Source organism: Parasteatoda tepidariorum, chromosome 7 (genome assembly GCF_982258835.1).
Source record: "Parasteatoda tepidariorum strain Cologne lab strain chromosome 7, Ptep-v5.0, whole genome shotgun sequence".
Classification (NCBI taxonomy): domain Eukaryota; kingdom Metazoa; phylum Arthropoda; class Arachnida; order Araneae; family Theridiidae; genus Parasteatoda; species Parasteatoda tepidariorum.
In genome coordinates, this window is record NC_141761.1 from 89,562,763 (window position 1) to 89,588,487 (window position 25,725).

The 25,725-nt window shown below is 33.4% G+C and overlaps 1 protein-coding gene and 1 long non-coding RNA gene across 2 annotated transcripts in view; both read left to right on the forward strand.

Annotated features, from left to right (window-relative positions):
- The window catches only part of LOC147807304 (acetylcholinesterase-1-like), a 45,507-nt gene that overhangs the window by 1,926 nt on the left and 17,856 nt on the right, over window positions 1–25,725 (forward strand). The window contains exons 2-4 of the mRNA XM_087168875.1: window positions 989–1,300; window positions 2,123–2,481; window positions 7,413–7,687. Of these exons, the coding sequence (XP_087025001.1) occupies window positions 989–1,300; window positions 2,123–2,481; window positions 7,413–7,687 (946 nt within the window). The remainder of the gene's footprint in view (window positions 1–988; window positions 1,301–2,122; window positions 2,482–7,412; window positions 7,688–25,725) is intronic.
- Window positions 8,000–16,913, forward strand: LOC147807305 (uncharacterized). Its single transcript, XR_015435607.1, has 2 exons — window positions 8,000–8,204; window positions 16,773–16,913. It is a non-coding gene; the product is annotated as an uncharacterized LOC147807305 (long non-coding RNA).

Here is a 25,725-nt window from a genome sequence, read left to right on the forward strand (position 1 = left end):
TAAGAGTAGAGAGAATCTTAACTTCAGTAATTGACATTATAGTGAGTGTTGCATAATAATCGCAAGTTTGTTAAGATTCGTTACTTTAATGACCGTTTATCGCTGTCGGCCTACCAGTTCTCCAGACATCAACCCTATGAAGCATAATTGGGACGTTTTGAGAGGAGCAATTACGACTCTTAACATCCTTCCAGCAATCTCGTAGGGCCTAAAAACATAGTAATTGAAAGAGGGGAACCAACTGTTGTAGGAACTCTTAATTTCCTCATTTAAAGTATGAATACTGGTGAATCACAACTAAGGAAGGCGGAAATGAAAAATAGGAACTTATTTGGTTGCCGGGGGAAAAGAGAGGATTTGAATAATGATTACAAGAAACACCTCTCTAAGGCAGGGATAGCCTGGTTGCTATGGTGCTGGGCCCATGCCCAAGAGTTCCTGGGTTCAATTCCAGCCGGCCGAAGACTCCCCGTGTAGTAAATGGTGACTGATGCACGTTAAATTTGCCGAGTTGCAAAATCCTCCGTGTTCCCAGAACAAATCAATACCTCTGGGGGTACTGATCCAGGAGTTTACATGTCTTCTGGATTGGTTCAAAATAACAAGGTTACGGAGTTGAACATTAGTAGTCGTAAACCCATAAAATAGAGTCGGCTGTTCAACGACGGTTATAAAAGAAAAGAAACACCTCTACATTTCAACGTACAATCAAATTGGTTCTGATGTTCTTCATCTCATCTTCTCCACTAGTGATTCGTCAGATTTCAATGGCTTTTTGGTCTCTTCTTCGATAGGTGACCGCTAATGTGCCTTGTTTCGACTTTTTTGACAAAAACTTCAAAATTTTATTTTAAGGGTAGATCTCTTCTGTCTGTATTAAAAAAAATAACTCATGCCTCTCGCTAATTCTCTCCTACTAATAATATATCATAAAGTTGTTTGCATATAAACTATAAAAATAACGATTTGTTATTCAATAAAATTACAGGTATTCATGATATGTATGAATCACTAAAGTGGGTCCGCTCGAATATAGAATTTTTTGGTGGTGACAAACATCGTATAACTCTTTTTGGCCAAAGCGCTGGAGCTATTTCTATAGGAATGTTCATGACTTCTCCTGCCTTTAATGGAATGTTTCATCGAACCATAATGGAAAGTGGATCAGCAGCCACATTAAGAGGCAAGAACAATGCAAAAGACACTGAACTTGGAGAACTTTTGGCAAAGGGAATTGGTTGTGCCAGAGACAACAAGACATTTGAGCAAGAACCAGAAAAGGTTGTTAACTGCCTAAAAGGTAAACAAAATTCATGATTTCTTCATCATTGAGTGATTCATAATATCAATTTTTTTAATATAAATAGTGTCCGAGGATCACTGGGACAAACTCTTAGGGAAGGTAGGGAACATCACAAGTATTCGGATTTGTTTAGAAGCCCATGGTCGGAAATGTCTTCGCTCGCGGCTGGGTGTTGTTGTTCACGAGATGGATTGGGAGTGGTGGACCGGTTACTTGGCCATCATGCTCTCCTGATTTAAGAAGTATGGATTTCTTTGTTTGAGGTGCACTGAAAAGTGCTGTGTACGAAAAACCTGCAGATTCCGAAATGGAACTGGTTACAAGAGTCGCCTACGTTGCTGCGGACATGCCTCAAAATTCAGGTGTATTTCATGTAGCGCATGCATCACCAGTAATGGTAGAAACTTTGAACATCTTTTTTAACATTTTCACAGAGCATATACCACAGCTCATGTAATATTTTTGACCAATAAATATATTGATAACCTCAGTCTTGTGTCTTTGACTGTCTTGTACCTGTCGTACTACTTTCCCAGGAAGTTTCCGATCATGAGTTGCTATGCAACGCTGAATCTTTGTGATGTACTTTAACTTCCCTTAAAGTTTGTTCCAGTAATTTTGGGAGAAACTTCTTTTAAAGAAAAAAATATTGCATTTAAGAGTTTCCTTTCTTCTAAGCTACACATTTTAAAACAAAAAGCCCATTTTCTGCCATCATTTAAAGATCGATTCTCAGAAAGATATTAGATACTACGGAAAACAAGATTTTCTAATTCCCCAAAATAGAATAACACCAAAAACTATTACGTTCTCTTTCAGGTGCAGATGCTTTGAACTTGACCAAAGTTTTGGGGAATGTGAACCCTAATCCACAAAGCGGATATTTTCCAAGATATGGTGATAATCTGCTACCCCACGATCCTCGCCTATCACTGATAAAAGGTGATTTTATGCCTGTAGATCTCTTGATCGGTGCTAACCATAATGAAGGATCAATTTCAATTACCAAGGAGTGGACTGATGTTTTTGGCTTCTTTGGCGAAAAAACTTCGAAAATTAACAAAACATTTGGTAAAAAAATTCTCAAGAGTATTTTCCATAGTTTTCGGCACAGAAAAGCAGTGATACAGCGTTATTTACGGGATTTAGATGAAGATTGTGATGACATTATATATAAAGTATGTGATCCACTATATTTTGCTTTTTATCTTTGTTTCAGACATTTTATTTAAACAGGATGATAAGATATTTAATACTGGGCGAGATACAATTTATATATTACATATTTTTATTTACTTTAGGATATAGTTACAGCTACAATTAGTCGTTCATTAATTGTTGTTTCGAATGAAAAGTCGAACTCGCCAACAATGGCCTTTTCACGAATTACGTCAAAAAGGTGCGCCTTTCGTTTGACAAGAGAGCACTGCAAGGGTAAAAATATGTCTTATTTCAGAACCCCACGAATAGATGGCATCCCCATTCATTTGTGAGGCCATTTCCTCAATTTAGACTTAAATCTGAAGGGAAGGAAATTTTCCCCAGATCCCATTTTACTTCTCAGTAAAAGACCACAGGATTTTTGATTAGACGTATTTTACGAGCACGTGTGTTGCACGTACTCGGTGAGTCATAGCGGAGATCGAACCCCGGCGTCTCCGGACCGAAGTTCGATTCTCTAACCAGTGGGATACCACAGTCCTAAATTACGAAATAAAGTATAAAGATGCACTTTTTTCTGAATGCATACTGAATGTACATACTTTCTTTACTGTGAATTCCAATTTGTGGCTCTCAAAAATATGGGGGGAGCTGCCATATTACGTAAAATATTTTCCCAATAGTTTAGCCAAGAGAGCGTTTGAAGGTTTGGGCCTCTTGAGGATAATTTCATTCCTTTCACAAATCACCATCTGAAAAAAGTCATATTTTAAAATTCTTATTCCTCAATATCTATTCAAATTTTGTAATTTGTCATTCAAAACTATATAGATTAAATTAGCGTAAAAAATTGCTTAGCAACTGTATCAATTTAAAGTTTTTTCTAGCGATATAAAAACAAGCAACAATTACAAAACATAACTTTTTGCGTGAAATTATATTTGGATTAATCAATTTTTTTAATTGGGGGCAAAAAGAAAAAAAATTTCAATTCGCTTAAAAAAATTTCGAAATCTTGTGAAATACTCAAAAAGTAAAGTTAAACTGATGGGTTCAAACCTTCGACCGTTCACCTAACCAAAATACTGGGACCATATTTTCGAACTACACCCAGATTTTGAGTGTCAAGAATCCGAACCTGTCGAAAAACAGGTAGGTTAGTTCAGAGAAAATACGTTTTAGTGTTACATTTTGTGAGTTAATATATCTTCTGCTCTAGTTATTCTATCTGCTCTAGTTATCGTCTGCTCTATCTATTATTCTGCGGAAGGCAAGGGCCCATCCTGGGCTGTCAGGCCAACGAAGAAGAAGAAGAAGTTACTTAGTATATTATTTAAGGTTAGGCCCTTGAACACCATTATAGATTGAATCGTAGCATTATTATCACCGGCGTTGAACAAACCGCCCCAGTTCTCAGTTTACGACTATCAACTATGCTCAACTTCGTAGCCTTGTAATTTCGAACCCAAGCAGGGCGGATGGAATCACGTTGGAGGGGAAAGCACGAAAACCTCCCACGGGTAGCTTGACCGCAAGAGGACTCTAACCCATGATCCACTGTGAATAATTTTTTACAGAACTGTGGTAGGTGCAAGCTGGGTGTGGAATTCGTATCTATTAGCCATTTCTGGGATTCGAGCCCAAGTCACCTCATTGGGAGGTAAGCTCTCTATCTCCTGAGCCACTACTGCCAGTCTTAGTATTTTACATTTTATAACAGCCGATGAGCCGACCCAATCTAATTGGTTTACGACTACGAATGTTCAACTCCATAGTCTTGTAATTTTGAACCCGATCCAGAAGACAATGGAACTCCTCGACCAAGCATTGGAAGAAATGGGTCCGGTGGAGATCTTTTTAATGAAAGTAATCCGCATTTGCGTTACATGAAGAGAAAAACCTCTTATGGTTCATCTGGCGGCAAGGGGACTCTAACCCATGATATTCGTCTATCACTGAGGATATTTCACGTCAGCACTGTGGTCGGTGCAAGCCGGATGCGGAATTCGCATCGACTGGGATTCGCCTCCTTGAAAGGCGAACGCTCTATCCCCTGAGTAGTCGCGGCTCGGCAGTCTTAGTATGTGAAGATCGTATCATTATTCGGGAAATTATCCTGGGTTTTCCGTTTTATATATGCATTTTCTTTCGTACTGTACACAGCTGACGCAGTTAACCTGGGATTGCGCTATGGTAGGCAAATAAAGAAAAGGGAACAATGAGGAATGAGCTTCGAATTCCAAGGACTTTATTATAAAATTAATTTTCATGTAAAGAGTAATTAAGAGTAGAATAGTCTGAATCTTCTGCCTGGTTACCAACTGGTTGTTTTCAGCCTGAAAATATTTTAGGGAATAAAATTTTATTCTTTGCTTAGCAATGACTTTTAGACTAAAAATAGTTCATTTGAATAAACTCAGTTAATACAATTCTTGGAATTTCGAATGGACAGAGTGTTTTATTTGATCAATATATTTAACTAAAAGCTAATCCTACTTTTTTACTATAAAAAAATGGGCATTTTGTCAAAAGCAATGCTTTATTTCATCAATAATTGTTTAAAAGCTAAATCTTCCTTTTTACTATACTAGAGAGCAAAGAAATAGTCATCATGTTAAATTCAATGTTTTATTTCAGCAATAATTATCTAAAAGCAAAATCTTCTTTTTTACTTTACCAGAGTGCAAAGAAATAGTCATCATGATAAATTCAATGTTTTATTTCAGCAATAATTGTCTAAAAGCTAAATCTCCTTTTTTACTATACTAGAGCGCAAAGAAATAGTCATCATGTTAAATTCAATGTTTTATTTCAGCAATAATTGTCTAAAAGCAAAATCTTCGTTTTTACTATACTAAAGAGAAAGACCCAAGCATAAAGCGCCTGCAGGCCAATTTTTATTTAAACCAGCTCCTTACTGGCCACGGAGTGTTCGGGACCTATCAACAAAAATATTTCAAAAAATCAGCTTCATGCATTTACTGTGGAGTGAGACAGGACATTGATCATCTACTTAAGCACTGTCCAAGATTCCGGGCACTTCGTGGAACCCACATGAATAATTGCGAAGAGGAACATCAATTCTTCGCTATATTGACCTGCAGGAAAATTGTGACTCAAATTATTAAACAAACCCTCGAGGACATTCTAGCCCCAGATCAACTGGCCCCAGTCATGAACCAACAATAGAGCATGTCATCGTTAATTTTTACTAATCAACTTTTAGCCTTACATTTTGAATTTTTATCTACTTTTGATTTTAGACTTCATAGACTTCTAGTCAGACTTTTACTTTTAGACATTTACTATTTGGACTTTTAGCTTTCATTGATTTTAGTTTTGAGATTTTTTATCTCTTGTTTCCTTATTATTATAATCATTTAATTCTCGACATTTACACCGGCGCTATTGGGTTTCATTGCCTTTAACACATGTTTTTAATTGTCAAACTTTATTGTTAATCCACTTTTAACTGATCACCACCACTGTCATTTGGCGAAATTTTACTGTAACTTTAGTTTTTAGAGAAATTTTATTGTAATAATTTTACTTTTATCTCCGTATACCCCCCTGGGGTGGGTCGGAGTTCAACCTTACTTACTATACTAAAGAGCAACGAAATAGCCATCATGTTAAATTCAATGTTTTATTTCAGCAATAATTGTTTAAAAGCTAAATCTTCTTTTTTACTATACTAGAGAGCAACGAAATAATCATCATGTTAAATTCAATGTTTTATTTCAGCAATAATTTTTCAAAAGCAAAATCTTCTTTTTTACTATACTAGAGAGCAAAGAAATAGTCATCATGTTAAATTCAATGTTTTATTTCAGCAATAATTGTCTAAAAGCAAAATCTTTTTTACTATACTAGAGAGCAACGAAATAGCCATCATGTTAAATTCAATGTTTTATTTCAGCAATAATTATTTAAAAGCTAAATCTTCTTATACTAGAGAGCAGCGAAATAGCCATCATGTTAAATTCAATGTTTTATTTCAGCAATAATTGTCTAAGAGCAAAATCTTCTTCTTTACCGTCTTAGAGAGCGAAGAAATAGGCATTAGGTCAAAAATAAAAATGATCACTTAGAAAGCAGATGCAAGTGAAGAACCTGGGGAGAAAATGTTAAAAACCTCTTTGTAATGATTTAAATAAATAATAATATCGAATATGCAATATGAAATATTTTTTCGTTCAATTTATATAGTTACAAACAAATCTTTAAAAATAAGAGTATGTGGGAATACTAACATGAATTAAACTAATTTGAGCCATCGAATAACGAAATTAAACTAAATTACCAAAATAAACTATTTATTAAAAACTTTAATTTGAAAAACTGAATTAGAACATACTTCAAACTTCCAAAGTAGTTGGGGAAAAAGTTCTGCGCCCGGAAACTCGCTTAAAGCCAGAGTAAAACATGATGTCGCGAAATCGCTAATTCAACTAACCCGTGAGCAGGCAAAAATATTCTACTTAGCAAGAGTTTCAGAGCGCATGCGTAACAAATCAACAAATAAGAGAAGATTTCTCCTAATAAAGTCATCGTTAGATTATTCAACTACGGCTGAGCAGAGTGCATGATATCACAAAATCCTAATTTTAAAACGAAAACTACAAAATCCAATATTGTAGTTTTCGTTATAGCTGAATTACACAGCACAAAAGATGTTTCAACTTCGGCGTAAAATAACTGAAAAACTAATATCATTATCAATAATATTTTAGTATCATATGGTTCTCAAGCCCTAAAAATATGCAAAATTTGAAATTTTTTCATTTCATACATACTTGGGGAGAGTAAAAACGAGGCATGGCGAAAATATTCATCGATCTCAGTAACAACACTTGTAATTACTTTTTAATATAGAGAAGTATTTTACTGACACTTATTTTTTCAGCTGTTAATTCTTTTTTTATTTATTTGTTACTTTTATTTACTTTTTAAGGTACAAGCTGCAATAGGGGATTTCACCCGAATTTGTCCATCGGTTTACTTAGCTGAGACAGTGGCTCAAAAAAATGACAATGTGTATTTTTATTTTTTTAAACATCGACCCTCCAACTCCCCTTTCGCACCGTGGATGGGTGTGGTCCATTTCGATGAAACCCCTTTCGCATTCGGATACCCTCTGAGGTACCCACAGAATTACACAGCATATGAAGTACAGCTAAGTCTAGAAATGGTACATGTCTGGACAAGTTTTGCTAAAAATGGGTAAGTACAGGGTCTTTATAATTAAAGTTCCATTTTGAAATGGCTATAAAAATAAAACTACCCGACCAAATGTCATCAAACTTGGTAAATGTCTATAAGAGGTCATGGAATTTTAGTTCCCGCAACAAAAAAAGAAGAAAAAAAAACGAAAAAAAAAGTTCAAAAATTTGAATGGCGCTGTATGCAGTGTTAAACAAATGTGAACTTCATGTGACTTTGCAGTTATAAAAGTGAGACGCCTTCTCTGAGCTGTCAGTGTTCTGAATCGACAATGTCTGTTACCATGCAAGACTGTGCTTTGCTCGTGAAATGTCCCTTATGAAAAAATCGAGGTATAAATGAGGTATAAACAAGGTATATTTTAAAGGTATAAAGGAGGTTGTTATTTAAAGACGTCGTTGAGGTTGAAAAGGGTGCAAATGAATACCTCAAAACCAACCTCAAATATACCTTAATATATACCTCCAGAGGTATATATGTTTCAACTTGAGGTGTTTAATTTTACATCTTGGGAGAGGTAGATATTTACTACTTTAAAGTGTTTCATTTTCAACCTTAGGTTATTACTTATCAGCTTGAAGTATATTTATTTACACTTGTGGAAGTATTTATTCAACAACCTAAAGTGTGTCATTTTACACTTCAGGTTATTATAAATCAACCTCAGGTGTATTTTGTTCCACTTCAGGTAATTATTTTTCAACCTCAGGTATCTAATTTTATGCTTGTAGAGATATATATTTTTCAACGTATGGTGTGTCATTTTACACTTCAGGTTATTTCAAATCAACCTCAGGTGTATTTTGTTCGACCTTAGGTTATTACTTATCAGCTTGAAATATATTTTTTTACACTTGTGGAAGTATTTATTCAACAACCTAAGGTGTGTCATTTTACACTTCAGGTTATTATAAATCAACCTCAGGTGTATGTTGTTCGACCTCAGGTAATTATTTTTCAACCTCAGGTATCTAATTTTATGCTTGTAGAGGTATATATTTTTCAACCTGAGGCATGTCATTTTACTCTTCAGGTTATTTCAAATCTACCTCAGGTGTAATTTTTGATAGTTGGAAAGGTGATTTTTTACTAACGTAAGGTGTATTATTTTTCACCTCAAATATAAGTTTTTATGCTTGTAAAGGAAATTTTTTTAATCAAACTAAAATATGCCATTTTTCCCTTCAGGTTATATTTTTTTATGCTAATGCTGGTAATTAAATATAATTAAAATGTTTCTCCTTAGACTGCTAATTTTTAACCTAAAATATATATCTTTTCACTTGTAGAGGTATTTATCACTCTGATGGAGTTTTTAATGTTACACATTAGGTGGTAATTACTTATTAACTTTTTACGGTCTGTCTTAATTTTCACTGCTAATCCTGATGCTAAGAAACTATTTTCTAAACACATAGGCGGAATACGGATGAATCTTTCTTTCGAAAGAATTTTCGACTGATTTCCATGTATTGTGTGAAGAAAAGTAAAATGCAATGCAAAGAATATATCTTCCTTTAATTTTGAAATACAACCCATTGGAATGTATTCTTCCTCACACAATTCAAAATAGGAATTTTCACTTAACGCCTTTAATTTATAGTTTGTGAACCTTGTGCTAATTTGCAATTAAATAGTTCATAAAATTTATTAATCTTGAATTAACATGTAGAGTTGAATAATGTTAAGTATGCTGACTCATAAACCTTAAAAGAACATTTCAAATGTTTCTGTAATTTTAATAATTTCAATTAAACTATCGTGAAAAGAGGATACATTTGTTTCAGAAAAATGTGGGAACTCATTTATATAGAACAGATGTTAAAGGCGCTAATTTTTTGTAAAAGCGAAATAACAGCAAATTTAAATAATTTAGCCAGCTTACAAATAAAAACTTTTATTAACAAAAAAAAATTAATTTTTCGTTCAAGAAATCAAAATTCTTGACAATTACTCTGCTTCTTCTGCAAGTTTGCTGTGCTTACGTTATTTGGAGCATTGGAACCTGTAAATAAAAAATTTGAATTAGCGAGAGTCATATTTACATTGATAATGAAAAATTTTAAAAGATTAGAATAATATTTTAAAGCTTATTTCGTTGCATAAATCACCTTTGTGACGTGTGGTGCTTAGGGGGGAATTAAAACCAACGGCTAGCTAACTTTTATTTTATTTTAAACAACATTATTATAGTTAGCACTCAACACATTCACAAACAAAACATATATGAAGAAGAAAATAAGGAGCTCTGCATGGCAGGCTTTCTATCGTTCGTTCCCTACAACTCACTCTCTCTCTGTCTCTGAGTTTTTTATCTAGTTTCTCACTAGGGGGCGTTACTAGTTCCAGTTTCTCCACAGACTCCCCCTCTGGCTCTGATGGCGTCTCGACGAGGAGCCAGGATTCCTTTCCTGGGACGTCCCCTTCTTTTTATAGGAGCGACAGGTCCTCCAGTGTCTCTTTTTACTTCGGGTTCTACATACGGTTTTAAAGATGACACATGATAAGTTCCCAGAGTTTGGTCTGGACTGGTCGGATCGGCAATGTCATAAGTTGTTGGAGATCGGTTAGTAAGAACTACGTAAGGTCCTTCTCTTCTAGGCATAAACTTTCTACTTTTCTTATTTTTACTAATTGGGTGGATGTTTACCCAAACTTTGTCACCAGGTTGGAAGTACAGTGGTCGTTGACGACGATCAAAATTTGCTTTTCGTTGATCCTGTTTGGATTCGACTCGTTCTTTGATCTGAGCTGTTAGACGTGCAAACCTTTTTAGGTATGGTGTTATTTCAGGCACAAAGTTACTATTTTCAATGACAGATTTAACATCATGATTAACGTCATCAGTGGTTCGGAGTTCCCTTCCAAACTGTAAATAAGCGGCGGTGTGTCCTGTTGTATCACATTTTGTTGTGTTCATGGCGAAACGTATCATGGCTAATTTTTCTTCCCACGTATCATGTGAGTCACCAACAAGAATGGCTAGTCTCGGTTTGAGATCTCTATTTTTCCTTTCAGAAGGATTTGCTCGAGGGTGATAGACAGGTGTCAGGTCTTGCTTAATGTCAAGTAAATCGCAAGTTTGTTGCATAACAGCACTAACAAATTGCGTACCGTTATCGCTGATCAACCTCCTGGGTAAACCGTAACGCAAGTAAACTTCTTCTATTAATGTTTTAGCGCAATTTGCAGCTGTGGCTTCCTGTAGAGCAAAGAGTTCCACCCATTTGGTACTGGTATCTTCAATTAGAAAGATCCATCTTTTTCCTGTAGGAGTTTCTGGAAGTGGACCAAAAAGATCGATTGCAAGAGTCTCAAACCTTTGAGCGTAAATTGGTGTTCTAAGTAATCCAGCGGGTTTCTGGTTCGTAGATTTGTACCGATTGCATTCCGCACAGGTTTTGATGTAATCAGAGATGTATTGTCTCATTCCAGCGAAATAGTATCTGGAAGCGATCTTGTTGTAAGTGCGTTCTACCCCATAATGTCCAGCTGTTGGAGAGTCATGGTACTCCTGCAACACTCTTTGACGTTCATGAACAGGAACTACGAGTTGAGCATCGTCCGACTCAGTTTCAGGTGAATAGCGGTACAGGATACCCTCATTCATTATGTATCCTCGACTGATAAAGTTGGCAAAATTTTCGTCTTTTTCATTACTTTCAAGACAGTCAATGATTTTCTTTATTTCTGCGTCTGCCAGTTGTTCTTTTCGAATATCGCTTGATTTTCTTGTAGGCATATTGATAGATACAGCTTGCATTTCACAGTTTGGATCTTCATATGGATATATCGACCTAGAGAGCAGGTCAGCAACTACATTAGCTTTTCCTGGAGTATATACAATCTTCAGATTGAAGGATTGTATTTTTAAAGCCCATCTTGCTAAGCGTCCAGATGGTGTCTTAATGCTCAGAAGCCATTTAAGTGGTCGATGGTCTGAAGCAATAATAATCTCTTGGTGTTCGATGTAACCTCGAAACTTCTCTAAGGCCCAAACTACAGCCAATGCTTCACGTTCAGTAGTTGAATAGTTGCGCTCTGCTGGGATCAACAGACGACTGGCATACTCGATAACATGCTCTTCTGAATCATCTCCTTGGAGAAGTACTGCACCGAGGGCGTAGTTACTTGCATCTGTGCGTATTATAAAAGGCTTAGATCCATCAGGTTGCTTTAAAATAGGAGCTGTTGTTAAGCGTTCTTTTAAAATTTCAAAAGCTTCTTGTTGTTCAGGTCCCCAGGACCAGTCTACTCTCTTCTTAGTTAGATTGCTAAGTGGTCGTGCTATATCTGCAAAGTTTGGAACATATCTTCTAAACCAAGAGCAAGTCTGCAAGAAAGACAAGAGTTCTTTCACATTAGTTGGAACTGGAATTCTTTGGATGGCAGCAATTTTCTCAGCATCAGCTTCAATTCCATCTCTCGTAATCCAGAAGCCTAGGTATTTTACTCGATCACAAGAAAAATGACATTTTTCTCTATTTGCATGAAGTTTGAATAAAGAAAGTCTTTCAAAAACAGTTTTCAAGTCTTTCATGTGTTTTTCAAATGTTTCCGATAGGATGAAAATGTCATCCAGGTATGAGAGTGCAAAAACATCTTTGAGGCCACTTCGGAATTTGTCTATTAATCTCTGAAATGTGGCAGGTGCATTTCTCAAACCAAAAGGCATGCGCTTAAAACGATAGATGCCAAATGGACAAATAAAAGCAGTTTTATCCATGTCAGATTCATCCATTTGCACTTGATGATAGCCAGATTTTAAGTCTATTGTTGACATGAATGATGTTGGCGTAGCTTCATTCAAAAGATCGTCCATGCGTGGTAATGGATAAGTGTCCGGTTTTGTTACAGCATTGAGGCCTCTGTAGTCAACGCATAATCTGTATTTCCCGTTGGGTTTAGCAACAAGCACTACCGGAGCAGCATAAGAGGATTCACATTCTTCAATAATGTTCTTTTCTAAAAGTTCCTCAATTTGTTCTTTCAAAATTTCTTTTTTGGCCGGCGACATACGATACGGAGGAACCGATACAGGAAAATTATTTACAGTATCTATTCTGTGCTTCAAGAAAGGAGTAGGCTCTCCCCCTGGTTCAAAGCAGGTTTTATGTTCTTGAAGTAAGCAATTCAATTTTTCTCGTTGTTCCTGGGTCAGATGTTTCCCTTCATCATCTCTCAAGTAGACATTAGTGGTAGGTTCAGGTACGATTGTGGATTCAAAAGTTTTTGGAGTTTCTTTCTTTTCAACAGGCTTCACGTAGAAAAAGTATTGTTTTTGTGGATCTTCACTGAAGTGCCAGGTTCCTTTTTGAACATCAAGCACAATACCAGCTGCATGGAGAAAATCTCTCCCTAATAGGGTATTGTTCCCTTTAGCATCGGGCAGAACGAGAAGTTCAGTAGATACTGTTTTACCTTCTATGCACAGGTTGACGACAGTTTTCAGAGCAACTATCGAGTGAAGTTTTCCATCAGCGAGAGTCAAGGAAATCTTCTTGTCCTCAAAAACAACTCCGTGATTTCGTAAAAAGTCGTATAACTTTTCTCCTGCTATAGAGTGTGAAGCACCTGTATCGGCACATACGGCAATCTTCTCTCCAAAAAGTTCGAAAATTATTAAACTCGAGAGATTCAAATTGTTTTCATTTGTAAATAAGTTCATACAATTAGCATTACTATCTTCAGGTTTAGCTCTTGTACAAGTAGGGCACTTGGATTTCACTATTCCTGGCATTCCACATCCGAAACATTGAAGTGGCACTCTTCCTTCGAATCTGGAAGCAGAATTTCGAGATACTGGCGTCCTTGGTTGACGACTTTGAACATTTTCTTGTCTGGTTACTTCAGAGCCAAACTTTCTATCTGAAGTGGTTCTTCTATTTTCTTCTCTAGGATATGCTTTCTTTTGAGTTGGAGTCACTTGTTTCTTCACTACATGACGTATATTCTCGTATGTATCCAATTTTTCGGCTAATTCTAAAGGATTGACACAATTTGTCCATGAATCGATGAAATGTTCCTTGATATCTGGAGGAGTTTTCCTTTTAATCTGATCAGTAATTATTAAATTTTTGAGTTGTTCGAATGTGGTAATATTCAGTTCCTTTGTCCATCCTTCGAAATAAGAAGCCAGTTCGAAGAAGTAATCCCTCCATGTCGTATCAGGACTCTTTCTATGTTGGGAGAATAGTTGTCTAAATTTATCAGCAGTGACTCGGAATCTCTTCAGTAGCATTTCCTTCACTTTATGATAATCCTTAGCATCCTGTTCGTCTTCTCTGGCAAGTAACTGTGCGATGTCAGCTGGTAAAGAACCAATGAGATATGGTATCCAAGATGATTCTGGAAGATTCATAAACTTCAACTGCCTCTCAAAAGTTATTAAGAACAATCCTATTTCATCGTCTTTAGGATTAAATTTTGGAATGATTCTGCTAAGTTTATATTTTGGGTCATTTGTGGAAACAGAAACAACAGCATTTGAGATCTTTTGCGTTTCGAGCTGGATTTTCAATTTTTCAAGTTCATATTGCCGTTCTTTTTCTAACCGAATTTGTTCATCTACTTGGGCTTTAAGAAGTCTTTCTGCTTCAACTTCTTTCTCTCTAGCTATTCTTTCATCCTCAGCTTTTTGTTCTTCTTTAAGGCGATCTTCGATAATAATAGTGAGCATATTTTTCACTAGCTCTTCCTCGTAATTCTCACTTTTAAGAATTAATTCTCGAAGATTAATTACTTTTAAATTATCGGACACAGTCAGACCAAGCTCTGAGGCAAGAAGTCGCAAGTCTTCTTTTTTTCCTTTTCCAAGAAATGCCATTTCAGAAGATGATTCAGAACCAAAGAAAGGGGAACGTTTGGTGCAAAAATGTTAACTAAAATTGTTCGATTCTTAAATTGTTCAAACGTAATTTAACAGTCTTAGTTCGATAAATAATTAATTATTTGAAAAAAATCACCACCTTAATTTTTTTTCCCGCTCAAATATGAAATCTAAACAGTTAGAACCATAAACAATGTTTAAAATCAATATTAACAATAATGATATAAATTCTATAAATACTAATGATTTTTTTTTAAACACTCAATTAATTAATTATAAGCTTTGTGAAAACACTTATAAAAACAGTGAATATAATTGAAAATTCGCAACAACTTATCACACAAAACCTTATTGAGAATTGTATTACCAAAAAATTGAAACTTTATACACCCTTCCAATTTGCAATAATATATTCAATATTTTGCAGAAAAGCAGATTCAACGCTTAATAATTAAACTTCTAAGTGACAAAATAATTTGCTTTTTCATTAAAATGCCATATCTTTTCACCATAGAAAATAAGATATTTTCTAAAATAATATTCTGAATATTTGCTAAATCGTTAGTATCATTAATAGCACATAAATCACAATTATGTGAGCAAAAAGAAACAAATATTACTCATATAGCAGTTCTTCACAACTTTACTTTGACCTCTTTTTTTCTTTTCATTAATCATAAAACTGAATGCCAAATATAAAATCAGAAAACATATAAAACTGTACTGATACATAATTAAATATTCAATAAACCATAAGGAGATGATTTCATTTAAACATCTACCATCATTAAAAGCAGTTAGTTATACAATGTTTCAGAATTACTAATTCCAAAGTCATAAATAACTCTTTAAAGTCTAAACATTTCTTCAGCTAAGAAACGAATTAATCAATCACTTCCGCTTTCGGGAAATAAGTTTCACTTTGTATGCTTATAACTTTCTTTTTAAAATCTTTAAAAAGCAATAGATTTTAGAATTAACTGCTACTTTTTTATACAGATATAAACACAGTAAATATATATTTTCATTGATTAAAAATAAATTTTCTTAAGATTAGGATAATCTTTATACATAAAAACATAATAAATTGATCAGGTTGATCAAAATGTTTTGAAATGACCAGGACGGTCTCTGAACGAACGATAATATTAAAAGTTTTAACTGGGATGGTTAAAATCTATATTTATTTATGATCAGGATTGATCAAATTTATATTTTATAAGCTAAATATAAAAACTACTTATCGTCTTGGATTGACGCATCTATTCATCGGGCCGCTCGTTGGGTTGCCAATTTGTGACGTGTGGTGCTTAGGGGGGAATTAAAACCAACGGCTAGCTAACTTTTATTTTATTTTAAACAACATTATTATAGTTAGCACTCAACACATTCACAAACAAAACATATATGAAGAAGAAAATAAGGAGCTCTGCATGGCAGGCTTTCTATCGTTCGTTCCCTACAACTCACTCTCTCTCTGTCTCTGAGTTTTTTATCTAGTTTCTCACTAGGGGGCGTTACTAGTTCCAGTTTCTCCACACCTTTTATTATTATTTCTATTCAATTTTGAATAAATAAATGGTTTCTTTAGTAACAGCAGATGAATAATAATAATAATAATGACCTGCAAAACTCTCCTCCCAGTATATTTCAATTCTTTATTTTGACTGTTTAAACATATCACTTAAAAAAGCTAATTTTTCTATAAGATGCATATAAAAACTGCTGTAGAAATAACACGCTTATTGAAATTCTTAATTTTCCAATAATTCAACCGACCATTTTTAATTATGGATTGTTATGCTGATATTTAAATTTTTTTCTCAGCAAATTTTGAATAAATTCAATTACACTGGCCTGCTTGTTTAAATTTTTAGTCCAATTTCGCAAAAGAAATTGTACTAAAACCAATTCTCAATGCTGCTGATTCCGAAAATAATTGTCTATCACGTAAGGTTTTTACAAACAAAAGGTCATTTTCAACCTTTTATTTAATGTGATCAAGAATCAATCATCTTTTAATAAAAGAATGTAGAACATCAATGTTTTGTGTTTTTCATGCCCCATCGAAATAAAAGCAACATTAAGTTTATATGTTTACTTGCCTGAGGGAATAATTTAAGATAATGCTATAAAATAATGTTTTCAAAAATCAAAGATCATGCAAACTTTATCAGTAATTTTTTAGGTGAAAAGATTTCATTGAATCAAAGGAGAATAATTTACTTGTCTTTTTTCTTTTTGGTGTATATTTAGAGTTACTCCCAGGGGAAGGCTCTCCAGTTACTAGTCTCCACTTCCTCCTAGCTGCAGAGCACGTATTATTGACAGCCTTATTCAAACCTTGAAATTCTGGATGCCATTTACGGAGCAGCTCTGTAAAAGTTGCATGTTCAAGTTGAGTAAAATCAAGTTATATAAAAGTTGCATAGCAAGTTTCATTTGGAAATTTTCAGATGAGATTTTTTTTTTAAGAAATTGAAGGAAATTGAAATATATATTTATATAACTTTGATAAGTTACTAATGTTGACAACAAAAATCCAGAGTCAATAATACTTTTAAACTTTTTTAACTACAATATAAGCAGATTAAGTATAGGTTCACCAAAATGATTTTAATATTTAATTGAAATAATAAAATTATTTTTTTGGAATAGCTGTCTCAGTAAATTTGTTTTATACAATATTCTTTGTGGATTAAAGATAAAAACTATTTTATTAGAGCACACTATTTATACGAAAAGTTTTCATGTTCTTTTAGTCTCTTTACGAGTCTTCACGAGTCTTATTAAAAATAAATTGAAAATCATTCCAAAATATTAAACTGCATCATGTTTGTAGTCCGTGGATCGGGATTCAGACAGAAAAGTAAAAGCTTATTAACGAAAAGCAAACAAACACATACAAATTTAAAAAGAACGCCATCTGGCGGTATAAAAAGAATAAGACTTCGTAGCTATCCTTCCCAGGGAATGACAACAATCTCCCCCTGCGAGAAGGATTTTACTTTTTAACACATATAACAATATACACATAAAAAATATTAATTCTCTTAACATAAATTTCAAAGTAAACTTATTTTTTCCAAAGAAAAAATTAACTTCTCAAAAGTTACAGCTTTAGTTAAAAAATCAGAAATATTATCATTAGTATTCTTATAAACAGTTTTTAAAATTTTTATCTTCAATCATATCTCTTACAAAATGAAATTTAAGGTTTACATGCCTGGTTTTGTTAGAAGATTTACCATTGTTCAACCAGTCAATAGCTGCTTGACTATCAGAGAACATAGTAACAGGAGCATCTATAAATTTTTTACAGTTCAGTTCATTTAACATATTTATTATCCAAGTAAGTTCTCGAGCTGTGTCAGCTGCAGCAAATAATTCAGCTTCACATGTTGATAGTCCAACACATCTTTGCTTTCTACTTTTCCATGCTATAAGAGAATTACCTATCATAATTACACAACCTGAAAAAGATTTTCCTCCTTCTGCATTGCCCCAACTTGCATCCGCACTACAGTTTAAAAAACTGAATTCGTTACTATAAAACAAGACTCTATCTTTTGAACCGTTCAAATATTTCAAAACTCTCTTGGCCAAAACATAATGCCTTTTTTCAGGACGTTTATTAAATTGTGATAAATAACTAGTTACAAAAGCAATATCTGGTCGGGTTCTATTTGCTAAATATAAAAGTTCACCGACGATTTCCTGATAATCAGTCTGATCTACTAAATTATCAGTAGGATTAAAACATCTATCTTCACCTTTAGTTATGGGAATATTTGTTTTCTTGCAATTTTCCAAACCATATTTTTTCATTAAAGTTTCAATGTAATGAGTTTGAGATAAACCAATTCCGTTTTCTTTTTGTGAAATCTCAATACCTAAAAATTTTGAATCATTAGTTGTTTCTTTTAATTCAAATGTTTGATTAAGTTTTGAAATAATTTCCTTGTATAATTTCGAATTATTAGAGAATATTGCCAAATCATCTACGTATACACAAACTGCGAAAAAATCCTTATCATTAATTTTAGTAAATACGCAATTGTCAGATGCAAGTTGAGTGAGGCCAATCTTTTTAAGTTCATTTTTTAACTTTATATGCCAATTTCTACCAGATTGAGGTAGACCATAAATGCTTTTATTTAATTTACACACTTTATTTTTACCATATTTATCTTCAAAGCCTGGAGGTATTTCCATGTACAGAGTTTCATCAATATCACCATATAAATATGCAGTTTTAATGTCAAAAAATTTAACAAATAAATCCAATTTTGCTGCTAAAGCAATTAATAACCTGAATGATTCAATATTTACCACAGGTGAATATGATTCAGAATAATCAACATTTTTTATTTGATTAAATCCAGCTGCAACCAGTCGCGCTTTGTAAGTTTTGTTATTATTGTCATTTTTAATTGTATACACCCATTTACTTTTTATTATTTTATCCTTCTTAGGCCTCTCAATTAATTCAAAAACCTTATGTTTCTCCATCGAAAGAAGTTCGTTTTCCATTGCGGTTTTCCACTCGGAATATTTATTACTATTTATCGCTTGGTCATAATTTTGAGGAATAGATGATCCTTTCAAGGCTAAGTTCGCGTTAGCTGATATTTTATTTTTAATTCTTTCAGAACGTCTTAATGCAGGAGTATTTTGATTATTTTCATTTTGTGAATCAGCACTTTCTTGAGAAGATTTATGAGAAAAAGAATGTTCACTGCTTGATTCAGTTGGAGGGGAGTTTTGGGTTTTAGTTTCGATCTGTGGTAGAGATATATTAAACTGGGTCAAATCCTCAATGTTCCATATACTACATTCATTTTTGTTTGTTAGAAATTTACTTCCTCTTAATGATTCGTTAAATTTAACAGATCGCTCTTCAATTACAATATTTTTATCAACATCATATATTCTATACGCGCGCCTTTCTCTAGAATAACCGACGAAAATCCCACGTTTTCCCGGAACATCAAATTTATTACGGAATTGTTTAGGTATATGAAAATAAACGACGCATCCAAATACTTTTAAGTAGTAAAGTTTAGGTTCTTTTCCTGACCATATTTCAATCGGAAGATTCTGTTTATTTTTACGCGGTGTAAGATTAGAAATGTGTGTGCTAAAATTTATCGCTTCAGCCCAGAATTTTAATGGTAATTCACTTTCATATAATAATGTCCTAGCTCTTTCTACTAATACTCTTATGGCTCGCTCAGCACGTCCATTTGACGAAGGATTATACGGTACTGTTTTTTCATGTATGATCCCATATTTTTCTAAAAAACTATCAATCTCGTTATTGACAAATTCCAAACCGTTATCTGTTCTGAATCTTTTGATTTTCTTATTCATTAAATTTTCATACCTTTCTTTAAACATACAAAACATTTCAAATACTTCATTTTTATGTTTCAAAAAATAAGAAAAGTACATCCCAGAAAAATCATCCACTAGTACTAAAAAATATTTTGAATTTCCTAATGAATCACAATTTATAGGGCCTGCAAGGTCCGCATGAATCAGCTCTAATATAGAATTACTTTGTGCAATATTAATTGTTGGATGACTTTTATGAGTTACTTTACTTATATCACAAGATTCACAATGATAATTTTCAAAATCTTTAAAATTTATGCCAATAACATTTTGCATTTTAACCATGTATTGTGGATTTAAATGACATAGTCTTTTATGCCAAATATTATAAGTATCCAAATTACTTACTTCATTACATTCTAACTCAGAATTATTTACATCATTATAATCAAAAAATTTAGGTGAAATGTTATTACACGGTTCCATTAAAATTTCAAAACGATTGTTCACTTTTACAGCTTTTAAAACACTGCGATTATCATTAGTTAAAACCAAAATATTATTACCATTAGATTCAATTTTATAACCTTTATCAATTAATTTAGATACTGAAATTAAATTGTTTCGTAAGTCTGGTACATATATTACATCGTATATTGTTAGATTTTTACTGCAATTATCAAATGTTGTTGTAGCTTTTACTATACCTATTCCTTTAGAAATTAAATTTGACTTCTTACCTGCTAATTCTATTATTCCATTAACATGATTTAAATTTTCAAAAAAGTTTATATCTTTTACCATGTGTGAAGTAGCACCAGAATCCAAAATGAAAACAGTTTTGTTTTTACTGGTAGCCCTAGAATTTATTTGGTGTTGTTCTTGTTCTGCGGTAAGTGCAAAATTTTCACTAGAATGTTTATCTTGATTTTCAAATGCACAATGAGCGTTACTGTTTCTGATTTTGTTCATGCCCGATTTATAGTTTGAAAATGTTCTTTTTTCTTCCAATGTTTGGTTTTGATTTCCCTCGTTCTTGTTTCGGAAATAGCAGTCTTTAGCTAGGTGATTCGTTTTATGGCAGATGAAACATTTCTTCCTGCTTCTATTTTCATTTTTATATTTTACTCCGAATGCTTCTGTTCGTTTAGGAATTTCATTTTTTAATTTTGATAAGATGTTTTCTTCTTCACGCAGTATTTCTAAAATTTCATCCATTTGTTTTTCGCGTTGGGTTTTCAAGATCTCTCTTATTTTTGCAAATTTTCCTCTTAATCCTCTAACAGTATAATAAACAAGTTCTCGTTCAGAAATTTGCAGTCCAAGTGATGAACATTTCGTTTGAAGTCCTCGTGATCTTGCAATATAGTCTGACACATTTTCATTTTCTTTCATTTCAAGATTTTTTATTTCGTTACTTGCATCGATTTTTCGATCTTCTGTTTTACCAGTAAATGTGCTTTGAATTTTTTCCCATAGAATTTTAGCGTTAGTTTCGTTTGCGAACTGAAGACTTTGGTCATCAGAAAGCGATAGTTGTATGTATGCAACTGCGTCATCATTGTTTAATGTCCATTGTTCCCGCAACTTTGGATCAACGGGGGCTTCTTCAGTTAGCACATTAGCTATTTTCTTAAGTGTCAGCAAAGCCTTGACTTTAATACTCCACTGATAGAAGTTATCACTGTTCAGCAGTGGGATACTCGGCAGATCCCTGTTCATTTTGATTTTGGAATCTAAACGATATAAATCACGGCCAAACTAAGTGAAACTTTTTACTGCGTCATAATTTTCAAAACCACAGCCATGCTGCCAACTGTAGTCCATGGATCGAGATTCAGACAGAAAGTAAAAGCTTATTAACGAAAAGCAAACAAACACATACAAATTGAAAAAGAACGCCATCTGGCGGTATAAAAAGAATAAGACTTCGTAGCTATCCTTCCCAGGGAATGACAACAATGTTGATCTAGAACAGTGGTTCCCAACCTGGGGGCGATAGAGCTCCTCAAGGGGGCGATAATCCTTAGGGGGGCGATCAGGGGGCGACGAGTACTCAAAAGATAAAAATTGCTAATAATATTAATAATAAAAGCTATTTGAGATTGAAAATATATATGAAACCTATGGTTCTGGTGTAGACAAAGAATTATGATAGTTAAAAATTAAAAAAAAATTCAAGTGCAGGATCGTTTTCGTCATACGTTTTGGTATCGCAGGCGGAAATCTGATAAGTCACTCTGTTCATCTGAGCAATAATACTGTTTCCAGGCGTATTGATGAGATGGCCGCCGACGTTGAATCAAAACTCATCAAATTTCTGAAAGAAGGTAAATTTGCGTTGCAGATTGATGAATCAACTGTGATAGATAACAAAGTTGTTTTAGCTTACGTGAGATTCATAAATTAGAGTAAGGAGATTAACGAGGAAATGTTGTTTACAAGAACTTTGAACACAGATACAAAAGGATCGTCGATTTTTAAATTGGTCAAAGATTATTTTGAGGTAAAAGAAATTCCCCTCACAAATGTAAGTGCTTGTGCAACAGATGGTGCTCCAACCATGTCTGGTTGTCAGATTCTGGTCACCTTAAAAAAAAAGTACCGGAAGTTATCTCACCATTCATTATGTCATTCATCGTCAACTTTTGGCTGTGAAAAATTGGTTATTTCTGTCATCAATAAAATAAAAGCTAATTCTCCTAATAACCGTTTGTTCCGAGAACTTTGCCATGAAAATGATGAAGATTTCGAATTTCTGCTCCTACATACAGCTGTGAGATGGCTTTCAAAAGGAAACTGAGCCGTTTCTTCGAATTGCTGGATTCGGTTACTGAGTTTCTCGACACCACTGATCCTATTTTAAGTGAGAGTTTGACGCAACGCAAGTTGGAAACTGCGTACCTCACTCATAGTCTTGAAAAAATGAAGGAAATCAACGTAAAACTTCAAGGGAATAAAGTGAACATTATCAAGGCAAGGGAATTGTTAATATTATTTATTCTCCATATTAATTATTTCTAATACTCAATAGATGGCGCTCTGCGCAGCAATGTAAAATCAGTTAGTTTCTACACAGTTTTCCTCCATAACACTGTAACATCATCATCATCCTTCTTGTTATTAAATATATTTTATGTTAAAGGCGTTTTGTAATGAATGAAACCCCGAGATCTGAAAGATCATATCACCGTATTTAATATTGGCGCACCAACCTGGAGCTAAGAATTTGATTAAAGGTGAGTGCAATTGATTTAAATTATGGATTCATACGATGATTTGAAAAACAAAAGAAAAACAATTCGCTCTTTAACAACTCGAATAATAACAAAGATTGAAAATTTGATGAATGATGATAATGTTGAAACTAAAGAAAAGATCGAAGAATTAATAGATTATAAGGAACAGTTAATTGATAAAAATAAAAGTTTGAAAGCAATAAATAATCGAATTGAACCACTAATTGAAAGTGAGGAAATAGAAAATGAAATTACTGGAATTGAAGAATATTCGGAAAAAATAATAAAGTGGCAATCTAGAATCGCAAGATTTTTGAAAGAAAACAATAAAGAAAGTAGAGGAGGAGAAGAATCATTTAACAGCGCACAATCTAAATTTGTACCAGAAATAAGTAATGCAGTTAAACTCCCAAAACTAACCATAAACAAATTTTACGGAGAAACAACATTATGGCTTGAATTTTGGAATCAATTTGAAATCGCGATCCATGAAAACGAAAGTTTAACTGAGATACAAAAATTTACTTATTTAAAGAGTTTACTGGGTGGAATTGCATTAAATGCTATTAAAGGGTTTGCTTTGACTAAAGAAAATTATACCAAAAGTATAGAATTGTTAAAAGATAGATTTGGGCGGGAAGATTTAGTGATTAATAGTCATATGAATCGTCTATTAAATCTTGATCCCGTAAAAAATTCTAGTGATATTAGAGCATTACGGAATTTATATGATAATTTAGAAGTAAACATTAGATCCTTAGAAAGCTTAAATGTAGTCTCTGGAACATATGGACACTTATTATGCCCTATATTATTAAAACTAATACCAGAAGATTTAACTTTAGAATACAACCGCAAACGAAAATCAAAATCAGAATTTAATGTGTCGGAATTAATTCAATTTATTAAGGAAGAAATTCAAGTACGCGAATCATCTACATTATTCCATGATAATGCTAAGAAAAATAAACACTATAATTATTATAATTCCAGGGAAGTAATAAATAACAAAAAACAGTTCAGATCGAATATTCCCACAGCTTCAGCATTGGCTACTAATGTAAAATTTAATTGTGTATTTTGTAAATCAGAACATGATTCATTTATTTGTGAAAAAATGTCGGTTTCTGAAAAAAGAGATAGATTAATGCGCGAAGGTCGTTGCTTTAAATGTTTCCGTAAATCACATTTAAGTTCACAATGTAGGAGTAAAATTAGTCCTTGTAAAAAATGTAATAGTAAATCTCATCACGAAATAATTTGTTTTGGAATTCCGAAAACTCAAAACGAAAGTTCGCAAGAAACCGCAGAGAAAAATACAGTTGTAGCCAGCGTTTCTCATGTCGAAGAGGGACAAAAGGGGGAATTTCAATCAGTGTTCTTACAAACATGTGTTGCGAATTTACATTTGGCAGATAAAACGCAGGAGATAAATATTTTATTTGATTCCGCATCAATGAGGTCATTCATTACTAGAGAATTAGCTCAAAAGCTTAATCTCCCGATAATAAGAAAGGAAAATTTATTAGTTTATACTTTTGGAAGCCGTGAACCGCAAGAAAAAACATTTGATATAGTAAAGGCAGTGGCGTAGCGAGCTTAACTCGCGCCCGGGGCACAATACCCTTTTAGCGCCCCCCCCCCATTCGAAAACCATATAATATTATATGTAAAATATACTCGCAAATTAATAAATAAATAACGTAAAATAAATAAAGTCATAGATTCAAGCTAGGCTTTAAATAGAGACAAAAAATGTAGTTGAGAGAACAAGACTAGATTTTGAAATGTATATGATCATCTAGAATTAGTTCAAAAGATACTTATAATTTATTTTACATATTTATAGAGAAATATTTTAAAAACTCGCAGTTTTAAAACAATAAAAAAGTAAATATTTATTATCTCTAAGGAGATACATATATTTAATAATCATATGATTATAATACATTAATAAAACTTATTACTATGTCTAAATTTTCCGTGCTTTTGATGAAGCAAATGTATCAATAATATCATCAAAATTAATCATTTAAAATTTTTCTCTTTCCACACTTAAAAATGCTAGGTCACTTAGGCGATCTGTGAAAATTAATTTTAATTTGCTGAATGAACGTTCGCAGCTAGCAATTGATACTGAGATAGTCAGGAGTATTTGAAATTCCGCTCTCAGATTTGGAAAAACATCTTCGAGATTGATTATAAAAGTAAGAAATTCTAATGGAGTTTTAGGTTTAATTTCTTTTCTACTGCGGAGTAACATTTTGCTGTAACATATTTTGATAAAAAGTTCTATTACATTGAAATCTGTATTATAAAATTCATCCAGATTTTCAAAATTTTTTTTCAAGGTCGTTATCAACATTATTCTTGTTTAATAAATTTTCAACGTCTAGTAGAAATCCAAATTTGAAATTAAGGTCACTTAATCGTGTACACATTTCTTCCCATACAGCCACAAATATCCACAACACATCTTAGAGATATCTCTTGGATAAAAAAACTGGATATTGCCATATCCATCAGAGATCCCTGAGACGTCTGAATATCCATGAAATATCCAACAGAAATCCAGGGGTCGCATCTGTGTGATGTCTAGCAGATATTTGGATATTGATGTCTGTTGCATATCC